Source organism: Elephas maximus, chromosome 26 (assembly GCF_024166365.1).
Source record: "Elephas maximus indicus isolate mEleMax1 chromosome 26, mEleMax1 primary haplotype, whole genome shotgun sequence".
NCBI classification, from domain to species: domain Eukaryota; kingdom Metazoa; phylum Chordata; class Mammalia; order Proboscidea; family Elephantidae; genus Elephas; species Elephas maximus.
In genome coordinates this window covers 45,401,879-45,417,716 of record NC_064844.1, presented here as the reverse complement: position 1 = coordinate 45,417,716, position 15,838 = coordinate 45,401,879, and the positions used below count along the sequence as shown (strand labels likewise).

The window sequence follows — 15,838 nt, the reverse complement described above, 5'->3', positions numbered from 1 at the left end:
CACATGATTAATGTAATGAGCGTCACTGAACTATGTAAGTAAACAATGTTGAATTGGCAATTGTTGTGTTATATATATTTTTACCACAATAAAAGAGGGAAGGAGGAAAAAAGAAAGAAGAAATATTTTCCCGCATCAACTAGGACTATCTTGTTATCTGAAAGGTAGTTCATATTGATAATTGTCAGAATAAGGTATTATCAGTGCCTTAGTCACCTCTGATAATGATCAAATTTTTAAAAAGTTATCATTATAAACTTGTGAATGTTTGTACACTTTATGTTTCAATCCGTTGTAGCCCTTATTCGTTTTGATGTTCAAATTATTCCATTGCTGGCCAGTGGGAACTCTTTAAGGCTTTGGCAGCTTCCTAGATTTCTGGCTCAGTAACATGCTAGGTTTACCTTGTGCATTTCCTGCTCCAGACCTGGCATCAGCATTTCTCCAAGGAATCCTGGTTCTTTTTAATGGGAACCAGTACTGACAGACCACATAGGGCATTATATGGGGGGCAGATAGTCATAATCTTATTTTAGTAAAGACTAAAAGCTAGCCCAGGGAAGATAAGTCACTTGCCTAAGAAAACCTAATTAATCAATGGCACCACTGACTCCAGCCCTTACTTAGGCTCTCTGGCCCACTGTTTATCCTGATGATTATCTTGTTTCTTATTTTTATGGTAATGATTCCTCATTATGTCTAAATTATACCCTAAGAATGATTATTTTCCTCCTAAATATCTACATGTTACAGCTTGTGTAAACTTTACTCAAAATCCTGTCCAAAAAAGGAAATCAGATCCTATGCTCTGAACTCTCCAACGGTACCTAGCTTCTTATCATCGTTAGAAAACAATGTAAAGTCTTTACCGTGACCCACAAGACCATGAAAAAAATTCATTAAACTCCAGTCTCTGTTTGTATACAGCTCAATGGCTTGTTTCATTTAACTACCTGAAAGCTTCCCTTCCGAATTTCTATAGAAGTGGTTCAGTAGCCCTTTTAAAATTAATCTATGGAACTCTCCCCAAGTCAAGACTAATTGTAGCAATTTATATTATTTTTTAATCTCTCGATTTTATAATGTCTCATTCCATACCCTAGAAAACAAAAGTCGAAGATCAAGCCTATGTTTGCACATATTAGATACTAGGTACACAGTATGATGCACGTGGCCCACGATATACTGGCCGTGCAGGACCACCAACAGACTGTGGTCTGCTGAACACAGACAGCTTCAGTACATCAGCTTTAGAATTAAATTAACTCTTACTGGTGATGGGAGTTGCATTGTTGGGCGTGTCGGCTCTCAGATACTGAGTCGTCTGGGTGGATGGCTGAGACAGCCCTTGGGAACTACTGCTGGCACTGATGCTACAAACAATTTTTAAGAGAAAAGTATTTGGCAAGTTAGTTTTAATGAAAAATTTCTTTTTTATACATACAAAATATATATAGCCATTTTAACCAGCCTAAAATCCTGACAGAGTTATAATAATGCATGGCCTCCCCATCACAAACGTTTCATATTGTAGAGTTCTATCTTTTCTTTCCTTTCATTTCTATCTCCAGAGGCATCAAGCAGGTTCCTTTTATCAAAGGCATTCAGAAATGTAGGCACTAGTCCTAAGAAACCACAGATAGCAGGCCTGAGCCTCACACAACCATTTGTTACGGAACAATGCATCATTTCTTAGGAAAAGTGTCCATGCTACTTCAACTAGATTACTTTTAGAAAAGACGGAAGACTATCAAATCAAATTGAATGTGCCAACACGCACAAAGCTTGGCAAGGGGTATTGCATCATATTCAAGTTTGTTTAATCACATACACTTTGCTTCTTCTACTTCTCCAAATCCACCCTTTTTCGAATTTATGGAACTTCTCAGAAATCTGTAGTACTTGAGGCATTCTAATTCATCATATATTTTAAATAATACAGGAGACCCAGAAGATGGTAGTAGGTTCAAATCACTGCTAACCCTGTGTTCAAGATTACTACAAATTAATGCCTCTCAAGGTGTACTTCTGTGTCTTCAATGGTAACAACCTTGCCTTTTTCACTCAAGTCATCCTTGGGAACATTCCATCCTCACTGCCCTAGCCGTTGTAATTTTTCAGCAGTGGAGAAGTGAAACAGAGAAATTCAGCATCAAAAGTGAAATCAGATGGCAGGATACAACCCCCTTCAGGATAGGTGTTACATTCCTCCCTTAGCTACATCATCAGTATAGCTTAATCAGTGGCTGCCATCTTTTCTAAATATGCAAAGTTTTTTTTAACTGACTTCTTTCCACATGATAGTACTGCATTTTGTAAATGATTGAGAAAACATATAACGACAAAAGGCTGTGATATAGACAGCAACACTTATATATGAATTTGAATGTTACCAATTTCAAGAGTCTACACACATTCGAAAAATATATATAGCATCCCAGGCAATGAGCACTATAAGTCCCTATGTAGCCCTTTATCCCTAATAATACAATCTATTACTGTAATTAAAACAGTTCTGAAAGGTCATAGTAATAATTATAATAGCAACTTCCTGCAACAAACATTTGGAAAATACTGCTTATATGCAAGCCGCTCTGAAGGTTCATGTTTGCCTGATAAAATGCCCTCCTGCGTGTCTTCCCTTAAGACCTCATTATCATTTTAGGTTACCTACTTCTTCCTGTGTCTACAGTGAGCCCTGTCTCCCCAACAACTTTGCCTGAAGATGCTTTTCAGTTCACAGAGAATATAACAAGGACTCATCAGTCTGTCATCTAGCAAGAGTTCTGGAAAATCATTTAAGGCTGGAGGTTATTCAGGAATTGATCTACATAAGTCTACATAAATGGTGGGCATGGGACAATATGGTGAAGAAATGAAGAGCTTAAACCTTAAAATCAAAACCACCAGCACCATTTACGAGCTGTGTGACTGACTAGGGAAAACTATTTAACCTTTCTGGAGTCTCAGATTCCTCACAGACAGAATGAGCATAACACACAGAAACTTGTGAGAGCCTGAACTAACTTGTTTTTTTGGTTCTCACAAGTTTTCTGCCTTTGACAGGGTGCAATCTTACCACTTTTCTATCACTCTTTACTAGGAAAACATTCTAGTTTTCCTTCTCTAACAGGTTTCCACCTTACAGAGTTTCCACCTTTCGTAGGTTTTACTGCAGCGCCTCCTGAGAAAGTTGCTAAAAGGATTACATGACAAAATATAAGTAAAGCATTTAGCACATTGTCTGGTCTCAGTATAGATTTATAAATTACTATTCCTATTCTTTTTTATTATGACTGTTATGATACATCTCTAACCTCAGAAAGATGAGCCATAGGGCAGCTGTTTTTGTAGTTTTGACCACCACTCAAAGATCAGACTAGAAAGCAAAATTGTTAGAGAAGTCCAGGGTTCAATAAAGAAGGGGAAGAAGAGCATTACCATCTTCAAAGAGGGTAGAAATAAAGGACTTTAGTTTACTGACTCCAAGAATGGGATTATGAAAACCCACCTCTCAGGATTTTTTAAGGCTCAAATTATATGACATATATGAAAGTGCTACTTAAATATTACTTGAAAGGAACATACGCTAACAGATGAATTAAAAAAATCACAACTCAAATTAATTACAAGCAGTTACTGATTACAAACAAGTTCCATTCCTAAATTTGTCTTTAAGTCAAATCTGTACGTATGTCAGAACAGTTAGGTACAGTTTGCAGTTCGTATCTAACGTCCCCCATGCGTCCGTCAGTTTGTCGTACTGCGGGAGCTTGTGTGTTGCTGTGATGCTGGAAGCTATGTCACCAGTATTCAAATATCAGCAGAGTCACCCATGATGGACAGGTTTCAGCTGAGCTTCCAGACTAAGAAGAAGGACCTAGCGGTCTACTTTTGAAAAGAATCAGCCAGTAAAAACCTTACAAACAGCAGTGGAACACTATCTGATATAGTGCCAGAAGATGAGCCCCTCAGATTGGAAGGCACTCAAAAGACGACTGGGGAAGCGCTGCCTCCTCAAAGTAGAGTCGACCCTAATGATGTGGATGGAGTCAAGCATGCGGGACCTTCATTTGCTGATGTGGCATGACACAAAATGAGAAGTAACTGCTACAAACATCCATTAAAAACTGGAACCTAGAATGTATGAAGTATGAATCTAGAAAAATTAGAAGTCGTCAGAAATGAAATGGAACACATAAAGACTGATATCCTAGGTATTAGTGAGCTAAAGTGGACTGGTATCGATCATTTTGAATTGGACAATCATATAGTCTACTATGCCGGGAATGACAACTTGAAGAGGAATGGCATTGCATTCATTATCAAAAAGAACATTTCAAGACCTATTCTGAAATACAATGCTGTCAGTGATAGGATAATACTCATACACCTACACGGAAGACCAGTTAATACGACTATTATTCAAATTTATGCACCAACCACTAAGGCCAAAGATGAAGAAATTAAAGATTTTTACCCACTTCTGCAATTTGAAACTGATTGAAAATGCAATCAGGATGCACCGATAATTACTAGTGATTGGAATGTGAAAGTTGGAAACAAGGAAGGATCGGGAGTTGAAAAATATGGCCTTGGGGATAGAAATGATGCCAGAGATCACATAATTGAATTTTGCAAGACCAACAACTTCTTCACTGCAGATACCTTTTTTCAACAACATAAACAGCAACTATACATGTGGACCTTGCCAGACGGAATACACAGTAATCAAATTGAATACGTCCGTGGAAAGAGACGATGGAAAAGCTCAAGATCATCAGTCAGAACAAGGCCAGGGGCTGACTGTGGATCAGACCATCAATTACTCACATGCAAGTTCAAATTGAAACTGAAGAAAATTAGAACAAGTTGATGAGAGCCAAAGTATGAACTTGAGTATATCCTATGTGAATTTAGAGACCATCTCAAGAATAGATTTGACACATTGAACACTAATGACTGAAGACCAGATAGGTTGTAGAGTGACATCAAGGACATCATACATGAAGAAAGCAAGAGGTCATTAAAAATACAGGTCAGAAAGAAAAGACCTAATTGGATGTCAGAAGAGACTCTGAAACTTGCTCTTGAATGTCGAGTAGCTAAAGCAAAAGGAAAAAATGATGAATTAAAAGAGCTGTACAGAAGATTTCAAAGGGCCGCTCAAGAAGACAAAGTATTATGATGATATGTGCAAAGACCTGGAGATGGAAAACCAAAAGGTAAGAACACACGCAGCATCTCTCAAGCTGAAAGAACTGAAGAAAAAATTCAAGCCTCAAGTTGCAATAACGAAGGATTCTATGGGGAAAATACTGAACAATGCAGGAAGCATCAAAAAGAAGATGGAAGGAATACACAGAGTCAAGATAACAAAAAGAACTGGTTGCTGTCCAACCATTTCAGGAGGTAACACACGATCAGGAACTGATGGTACTGAGGGAAGAAGTCCAAGCTACAATGGAGGCCCTGGTGAAAAACAAGGCTCCGGGAATTGAAGGAGTATCAACTGAGATGTTTCAACAAACGGAGGCAGCGCTGGAAGTGCTCACTCATCTATGTCAAGAAATTTGGGAGACAGCTATCTGGCCAACTGACTGGAAGCAATCCATATTTATGTCTAGGCCCAAGAACGGCAATTCAACTGAATGCAGAAATTATTGAACAATAATATTAGTATCATATCCAAGCAAAATTTTGCTGAAGATCATTCAAAAGCAGTTGCAGCACTATATCGACAGGGAACTGCCAGAAATTCAAGGCAGATTTAAAAGAGGACTTGGAACTGGGGATATCATTGCTGATGTCAGATGGATTCTGGCTGAAAGCAGAAAATCCCAGAAGGATGTTTACCTGTGTTTTACTGACTGTGCTAAGGCATTCGACTGTGTGGATCGTAACAAATTATGGGTAACATTGTGGAGAACGGGAATTCCAGAACACTTAATTGTGCTCATGAGGAATCTGTACGCGGATCAAGAGGCAGTCGTTTGAACAGAACAAGGGGATACTGCATGGTTTAAAGTGACAAAAGGTATACATCAGGGTTATATCCTTTCACTATGCCTATTCAATCCATATGCTAAGCAAATAATTCAAGAAGCTGGACTCTAAGAAGAAGAACAGGGCATCAGGATTGGAGGAAGACTCATTAACAACCTGCATTATGCAGATGACACAACCTTGCCTGCTGCAAGTGAAGAGGACTTGAAGCACTTACTGATGAAGATCAAGGGCCACACCTTTCAGTACGGATTACACCTCAACATATAGAAAACAAAAATCCTCACAACTGGTCCAATAAGAAACATCATGATAAATGGAGAAAACACTGAGGTTGTCAAGGATTTCATTTAAGAAATCAAAAGACACACTGCATAGGGTAAATAGGCTCCAAAAGACCACTTTAAAGTACTGAAAAGCAAAGATGTCACCTTGAGGACTAAGGTGTGCCTGACCCAAAACATGGCGTTTTCAATCACCTCATATGCCTGTGAAAGCCGAACAAAGAATAAGGAAAACCGAAGAATTGATGCCTTTGAATTGTGGTGTTGGCGAAGAATACTGAATATACCATAGACTGCCAAAAGAATGAACAAATCTGCCTTGGAAGAAGTACAACCAGAATGCTCCTTAGAAACAAGGATGGCGAGTCTACGTCTCACATACTTTGGACATGTTATCAGGTGGGATCAGTCCCTGAAGAAGGACATCACGTTTGGTAAAGTGAGGGTCAGCAAAAAAAGAGAAAGACCCTCAACAAGATGGACTGACACAGTGGCTGCAACAATGGGCTCAAGCATAGCAACAACTGTGAGGATGGCACAGGACTGGGCAGTGTTTCATTCTGCTGTGCGTAGAGTCGCTATGAGTTGGAACCGACTCAACAGCACCTAACAACAAACAACAGCAGCATCTAACGTCAGTAAGTCAACTGTTTGTGTCAGTATACAGTATGTAGTAGTGGGGCTGTGGTTAAGAGCTTGGCTGCTAGCCAAAATGTCGGTTGTTCGAATTCACCAGCTGCTCCTTGGGAACCCTATGGGGCAGTTCTACTCTGACCTATAGGGTGGCTATGAGTCAGAATCAGCTCGAGAGCAAAGGATTTGGGTTTTTCTTTTTTTCATACCTTAAAAAACATTAAAGAAATACTTCCAGATACACGAAAACATTTTTAACTTAACAATACAGCAATAATAATAATGTTTTGATGTACATTGCAAAATAATGCCTGTTTGTTATTAGGAACCAATGTATAAGTACCTTGAATTTTTAATATACAGACAACCTCAGAGAGATTGCAGGTTCAGTTCCAGACTACCACAATAAATACCGCAATAAAGTGAGTTGCATGAATTTTTTGGTTCCCCAGTGCATATAAAAGTTATGTTTACACAATACTGTAGTCTATTAAGGGCCCTGGTGGTGCCATGGTTAAGAGCTTGGCTGCTAACAAAAAAGGTTGCAGTTCAAATTCACCAGCCACTCCTTGGAAGCCCCATGGTGCAATTCTATTCTCTCCTACAGGGTCACTATCAGCCAATCAATTTGATGGCAACAGGATTTTGATTTGGTAAGTCTATTAAATGTGCAATGGCATAATGTCTAAAAAAAAAAATGTACATACTTTAATTAAAAAATATATTATTCCTAAAAAAATGCTAACCATCATCTGAACCTTCAACGAGTCATAATCCTTTTGCTGGTGGTGGGTCTGGCCTTGATGTTGATGGCTGCTGACCAATCAGGGTGCTGGTTGCTGAAGGGTGGGGTGACTACGGCAATTTCTTAAAATAACACAACAATGAAATTAGCATCCACTGACTCTTCCTTCCACAAAAGATTTCTCTGTAGCATGTGACACTGTTTGACAGCATTTTACCCATGGTAGAACTTCTTTCAAAATTGAAGTCAATCCTTTCAGACCTTGCCACTGCTTTATCAACCAAGTTTATGTAATATTCTAAAGCCTTTGTCATTTCAACAATGTTCACGGCATCTTCACCAGGCGCACACTCCATCTCAAGAAACAACTTTCTTTGCTCATCCGTAAGAGGCAATTCCTCATCCATTACAGTTTTATCATGAGGCTGCTGCAATCCATCATATCTTCAGGTTTTACTCCTAAGTCTATTTATCTTGCTATTTCCACCACATCTGCAGTTACTTCCGCCGCTAAAGTCTTGAGCCCCTTGAAGTCATCCACGAGGGTTGGAATCAACCCCTTCCAAACCCCTGTTAATGCTGTTATTTTTACTTCCGTGAATCACAAATGTTTTTAATGGCATCTAGAATGGTGAATCCTTTCCAGAAGGTTTTCAATTTACTTTGCCCAGATCCATCGAAGGAATCACTATCTATAGCAGCTATAGCCTTACAAAATGTATTTCATAATTAATAAGACTTGAAAGCCGAAGTTACACCTTGATCCACGGGCTGCAGTATGGATGTTGTGTTAGCAGGCATGAAAACAAAATTAATTTCTTTGTATATTTCCATCACAGTCCTTGGGTGACCAGGTGCATTGTCAATGAGCAGTAATGTTTTGAAACGAATCTTTTTTTCTGAGCAGTAGGTCTCAACAGTGGGCTTAAACAATTCAGTAACCATGTTGTAAACAGATGTGCAGCCATCCAGCTTTGTTGTTCCATTTATAGAACAAAGGCAGAGTAGATTTAGCATAATTCTTAAGGGCTCTAGGATTTTTGAAATGGCAAGTGAGCACTGGCTTCAACTTAAAGTCACCAGCTACATTAGCCCCTAACAAGAGAGTGAGCCTGTCCTCTGAAGCCAGGCATTGACTTCTCCTCTCTAGCTATGAAAGTCCTAGATGGCATCTTCCCCCAATATAAGGCTGTTTCGCCTACATTGTTCAATTGTTTAGTATAGCCACCTTCATCAATTCTCTTAGCTAGATCTTCTGGATAACTTGCTGCAGCTTCTACACCCGCACTTGGTACTTCACCTTGCACTTTTATGTTATAGAACAGATTTTTTCCTTAAATCTCATGAACAAACCTCTGCTGGCTTCAAACTTTTCTTCTGAAGCTTCCTCACCTTTTTCAGCCTTCATTGAATTGAAGAGAATTAGGGCTTTGCTCTGGATTAGGCTCTGGCTTAAGGAAATGCTGTGGCTGGTTTGCTCTTCTACCCAGACCACTAAAATTTTCTCCATATCAGCAATAAGGCTGTTTCATTTTCTTACCATGTGTGTGCTCACTGAGTACCACTTTTAATTTCCTTCTAGAACTTTTCCTTTTCAGTTACAACTTGGCTAACTGGTGCAAGCAGCCTAGCTTTTGGCCTATCTCGGCTTTCAATATGCCTTTCTCACTAAGCTTAATCATTCCTAACGTTTGATTTAAAGTGAGAGACGAATGACTTTTTCATTCACTTGAACACTTGGAGGAACACTTGGAGGCCACTGTAGGGTGATTAACTGTCCTAATTTCAATATTGTCGTGCCTCAGGAAATCGGGAGGCCCAAGGAGAGTGAGAGAGAAGGGGGAACGGCTGGTCAGTGGAGCAGCAAGAACACACACAACATCTATCAGTTAAGTTCACCATCTTATATGGATACGGCTCATGGTGCCCCAAAACATTACAATAAATCCACTGCCATCAAGTCAATTCCAACTCATAGCAACCCTATAGGACAGAGTTGAACAGCCCCACAGAGATTCCAAGGGGTGGCTGGTGAATTCAAACTACCAACCGTTTGGTTAGAGCCGAGCTCTTAACCACTGCGCCATCATGGCTCTCCAAAAAAAAAAAAAAAAATTACAATAGTAACATCAAAGATCACTGATCACAGATCACCATAACAGAAAATAATGATAATGAAAAAGTTCAAAAAACTGCAAGAATTACTAAAATGTGACAAAGACAAGAAGCGAATGCTGTTAGAAAAATGGTGCCGACAGACTTGCTAGACGCAGTATTGCCGCAAACCTTCAATTTGTTCAAAAACACAGTATCTGTGAAGGGCAATAAATTGAAGCGCAATAAAACAAGATATGCCTGTATAAAGTTTTATGGGACTGGTTCTTAATTACGGATTGTACTTAAGTCAGACATTCATAATCCGGGGACTGCCTGTACTAGTCATTGTGTTTCTCTCCAGCAACTGAACAGCAGGTGGCACTCTTGTACCACCTCAAAAATCTTGAAAATTTGTGGGCACACAAAGTTACTATGGGTACATCTGTGTCAATTTTTCACTCATTCAACAGATATTTAGGGGTCCCTTTATAAGAAGCAAAGGAAACCCTTTGGCGTAGTGGTTAAATGCTATGGCTGCTAACCAAAGGGTCGGCAGTTTGAATCTGCCAGGTGCTCCTTGGAGACTCTATGGGGCAGTTCTACTCTGTCCTGTAGGGTTGCTACGAGTCGGAATCGACTCGACGGCACTGGGTTTAGTTTTTGGTTTATAAGGAGCAAAGCATATGCTAAGTGGTCAGAACAAACTTTCTTTGGAAGCAGAGAGGCTGCCAGTGACCTGCCCCTCATATGTACTAAACTAGGTACCTAAGCAACTACATCACAGGAGGTAGAAAATGAGATCAAAGGTACATTTGCTGGCACTTAATAGTTTAAACCCAGTCTAAATAAATTATCTCATTCGATTTCCATAAGCAAGTAAGATTAGCTATGGAGCTTTTTTTAACCCTGCTTTTAGGATGAAGTTAGGACTTCAGGGTCCCTGACCTAAAAGAGCCTTCATTCTAGCTAAAAGCATCAGACAAGTTTACAAAAAAGTATTGCAGAAAGGAAAAATACAACAATTGCTCCTCAGAAAAGGGACACGGAAAGGAGGGGTAATGGATGCTTGTGAGGCTTAGAAAGGACTTCATGAGGGAGATGGCAATGGAGTTGGACTTGGAAGAACGGACTGGAGAAAACTAAGAGGAGTCCTGTGGGTAAAGGTGAAGCACGAACAAAAGTCCTGAAGGGCCAAGTGTGGGGCAAAAGTACGGAATGAGTAACCATTTGACTGCAGCATTAACGAAGGATACAGTTAGAAAGAGAAAAAAGGTTTAAAGAGTATGGGAGACATGTCTCCACATAAGAAGGGCTTTGAAGGTCATATCATGAAGCTGGGAATATTTTTAATCAGCAACTGGGAATCACTGAGGAAGAAAATGAGAACTGTGTGCTGGGAAAATAAATCTGTCAATCATTTCACCTTTACCTTTCAAACCCATCCTGGCTACCATGTCTTTCTCCTGGTCTCTGACTCACCCAGGCTGGGACAAGTACCTTGTGTGTTCCCACACTGTACTATACATATCACAGTCAACAAATCTGCAAACTTCAGTAATTATGCGTTAATGTCAAAGATTAAATCTTTGAAGCCATGAGTGTATACCATTAATTTTTTTATTCCTAGCCCTTAGCATAATACCCAACCCAGTTTATCTTAAATGGGTGTACATCAGAATCATGCAGAAAGCTTTAAGGAAAATACTGATACCCAAATACCACCAAAGGTCAATTATATCAAAATCTCTGGAAAGTGGGATCCAAGTGCTGACATGTTATAAAAGCTGCCACCATGACTCTAACGTGCAGCTAGGCTAAAAACCACTCTTTTAACTTACAGCAGGTATTCAATAAATGTTTACTGGCTGGCTGGCTGGCTGGAGAATGACAGAGGGAGGAACCTGGAGACAAAAAAGGGGCTATTTAAAAAGCCAGTACTAGTCTGGAAACCCCGGCGGTATAGTGGATAAGAGCTATGGCTGCTAACCAAAAGGTTGGCTGTTCAAATCCACCAGGTGCTCCTTGGAAACTCTGTGGGGCAGTTCTACTCTGTCCTATAGGGTCACTACGAGTCAGAATCGACTCAATGGCAGTGGGTTTTGGGAGTCGAAGTCTAGAACGGAGTCATGTCAAAGGGATGGAAAACATAACTTTATCTCTACTTCTCACCAACTGTAATAAACTGTAATTTCTGGCTTCACAAATTAAAAAATATATATACAGATAACAGAGACACACAAACCAGCAATCAGGAAATCTTATTCTTCCTTTGGTCTGATCATCCTCCCTCTTTCCCCTTCACCAGTGTGCACCTGTGTGCATGGGCATGTATAGACCCCCATGTATATGCAAATAACTGCTTTTATTTTTCCTTTCCTCAAATATGTACAATACCTGTCATCCAGTTCAATCCTTTTCATACTATGAAGGTGCAAAACAGCTAATATTATTGCTACAAGAAATATTACTGCACAGCAAACCCCTACACTGATATAAAACACACGTGTAGAAGTGGTTGGAGTGGCATGTACAGGATCATCTGCAATAAAAAGGAAAAGCAGGTTAAGCCTTTTAGGCAAAGATCATCAATTGTTTTGTGACTCAAAACACACAATGAGTATCATTTTCTCTTAAAAAAAATTTTCAATTGCATGTGCCTAGTCTTTGACAAGAGACTGAGCAGCTACTGGTAGTAGTGTTAGTGTTAAGTTCACATAAATTTTCTGGGTTTTTTACTGTAGTTTTAAAAAATGCTTTTAATCAAACTTTTGGTCAATGACGCTAATAGTCACTCAGAAGTACTATACACAAAATAAACCATCTATAGCAGTGGTGTCCAACGGAACTTTCTGCAGTGATAGAAGTGGTCTATCATGTGCTATTCAACACAGTAGCCACTAGCCACTGTGGCTATTAGGCCTTAAAATGCAGCTACTACAAATGAGGACCTGAAGTTTTAATTTTATTTCATTTAAAGTTAAAATTAGCCACATGTGGCTAGTAGTTACCACATGTAAAGAGAAAGAGGAGCTCTATAGGTTCTTCATGAATCCTCAACAACAATGCCTGGATTAGAGCGATCCCGCATCTTTTCACTGCCAAGGATCACTGGCTCACAACAGAGGAATCCACAAGTTAAAAAAAAAAAAATTTTTTTTTTAATCTTTTTTGAGAATAACCAAAATTACTTTACCTGTTTTTAAACATGAGAGCAGAAAAACAAGACTCTATTCATTAAATGAAATAACATGCAGCCTTACATTATTCAGAAAAGGGAGACAAAGAAAAAAGCTCCAGCAATAGTGAAAATAACTCAATGACAGAGACACACACGCAGAGGCAAACTGAGAAAGAGACACAAAGATACACAAGATCTGATTGAGCAGAGCAGAAGACATACAATCAGAGAAAGAATTGGTATGACTGGAAATTCAAGAAGGCTTTGGTGACGAGTGCTCACATCATGAATTTACTGATTATTCACCATTCGACAATGGTTTGTTAGCTCATGCTCTGTACCAGGTCCTAGCCTTGATGCTGGGGATTTAGCAGTGAAAGTCACAGGCACTGCCGCTATGCACTGCCATGTATGCATGTGTGTAGGGGAGTGTAGGAAACATACAGCAAATACATGCACAAATAAAAATAACAGCAGCCAGCTGCTGCTTCTACCCAGGTCATTCTCCCCTGACCCCCAGATCTTCACCAGACTTGCCCCCAACCCCAATTCATGCAGGTCTCTCTCCAGGGTCACCTCCTCAGAGAGGCCTTCCCTGATTACCTGTCTAAACAGCCTCTCCTCATACCATTACTTTCCATTCCTTCACCTACTTTATTTTTCACCACCACACTTCTCCCCATCTGACCCGCTGTATATTCACACGTGCTTTGTTTTTTGTCTGCCTCCTGCCACTGCTCCTTGAGACCTGTTCTCAGCATCCTCGGCATCTGGAATACGGTAGTGCCTGGTGCATCCATAAGAAGCACTCAAATATTTGTGGCATGATAAGTGAATAAACAAATTAGCAAATAAATGAACGAAAAATAATCAGCGATAAGCGCTACCCAGCTATTTAAAAGAAAATGAGGAGCTAGAGAAAAAACAAGCAGCAACGGTGAAACCTGTGAGAGCCGGAACTCGGAGGGATCGCCTTGTTTTTCCGAGTCTTTTAAGTTTTCTGCCTTTGTCAGAGTGCAGCCTTGTCACTTTTCTATCGCTTGTTTTGGTGGAAAATATTTCAGTTTTCCTTCTCTGACAGGTTTCCACCTTACACAGGTTCCAGCTTTCATAGATTTTACTGTACTTTTCGTTTTTTTTTTTTAAATTGAAAGGTCAGGGCAGACCTCTGTAAGAAGGAATTATTTCAGCTGAGATCTGAATGACAAGGATGTGGGGGGAGCGCATTCCTACCTGAAGGACCACACAGTACAAAGAATCTATGGTAGGAATGAGCCTGGCATGCTCAAGTATCAGAAAAGAGCTACTGTATTGGGGCTGGAGTACAGCGGAAGAGAAGGAGAGCAGTCTGAAATGAGGCTGGAGAATCAGGCAGGGTCAGATCAAGCAGAGTTTTAAAATACAGGGTAAGTGAACATTTTCAAAAGACAAGTTTCCTTTGCTTAGAATAAGACCCAAGGAATTTGGGTTTTATCCTAATTGGGATGAGAAATCATTGCAAGGTTTCAAGCAAAAGAAGGATGTACATAATCACGCTTAGGGGGAAAAAAAAGGTTACTGTAGATGCTGTGTGAAGGAAGCTGTGTAGGGTAGCAAAAGTAGAAACAGAATAAGCTAGAAAGTTACTGCTGTAGTCTAAGAAAGAGATTAGCAGTGGTTTGGACAAAAGTGTTGGAGTGAAGATGATAAGTAAACGGATTTGAAGGCAAAGTAGTTAACAGGCCTTGTTAATGAATTACATTGGGGTAAAAGAAAACGAGGAATCAAAGTTTTGGCTTAAGAGATTAGGTGGATAATGGCACCTTTACAAAGAAAAAAAGCTGATTGCGGAAAGAGAAAAATCAAGTTCTATTGTATCAAAATTAAATTTGAAGGATCCGGTATACATCAGGAAATCCTGGTGGCGTTGTGGTAAAGAGCTACAGCTGCTAACCAAAAAGGTCCTTGGAAACTGTATGGGTCAATTCTACTCTGTCCTATAGGGTCACTATGAGTCGGAATCGACTCGACAGCAACAGGTTTAGTATACATCATGTGGAGATGTCAAACAGTTAAATGTACAAGACTGGTGTTCTGAGAAGTGGTTAGGACAAAAGAAAATAGCTTTCAAACACCTGAAGTAAGAGAATAAGGCTGCTTTCCAAAATTAAGCTTCGAATCAAAACAATATACCAGAACAGATTAATGTAAAGAGACTGAACTGCTTCTAGGACAGCTAGACTTGACTGTGGCTTGAATAAAGGCATTACTTTTTTTTAAGAATGAGCCCTGGTGGCACAGTGGTTAAGAGCTCAGTTGCTAACCAAAAGGTCGGCAGTTCGAGTCCACCCGCTGCTCCTTGGAAACCCTATGGGGCACTTCTACCGTGTCCTGTAGAGTCACTATGAGTCAGAACTGATTCAGTGGCGATGGTTTTTTGTTTTTGTTTTTTGGTATACCATGGGAGAGCTGTTTAGTCTTGGGAGGGCAGAAAAGGAAAAGTCCCAGAGGCAAATGCTGATAGTCCCCATTCAAGCACTCTCCAAGGCAGAGGAGAAGATATCACCCTGTGGGGCACACTCCAAATGTACCCTGCTCTATTACCTCCGAATTCCAGGCTTATGTATATACACTGTTCCCACTACGTTGTGATTACTACCGACTGCCTTGCCCATCTCCCTTACTACATTATAACCCCTTGAGGGCAGGGTCTGTTTTGCTCACATTTTAATCCTCTGCCTCAAGTCATACCACCTGGCACATCATAGGCTCTCAATAAATTCTGGATGGGTGGATAGCTAGGAAAAGAGAAAGAAGTAGACAGACGCTAAGAGTATGCAATACTACTGCTCTTAATGGGAAATAATGTCCTAGGATAAGAGAAATGGGTAGAATTTTTAAAGTAAGCTTTGAGAG

General features: G+C 39.9%; 1 protein-coding gene across 3 annotated transcripts in view; it reads right to left on the bottom strand.

Moving 5' to 3' along the window:
- Window positions 1-15,838, bottom strand: part of RYK (receptor like tyrosine kinase) — a 162,873-nt gene that overhangs the window by 77,817 nt on the left and 69,218 nt on the right. For all 3 annotated transcript variants that reach the window (XM_049870598.1, XM_049870599.1, XM_049870600.1), the window contains exons 6-7: window positions 12,160-12,304; window positions 1,273-1,373 (exon numbers count right to left, since the gene is read on the bottom strand). In XM_049870598.1, coding sequence (XP_049726555.1) covers window positions 1,273-1,373; window positions 12,160-12,304 — 246 coding nt within the window. The remainder of the gene's footprint in view (window positions 1-1,272; window positions 1,374-12,159; window positions 12,305-15,838) is intronic.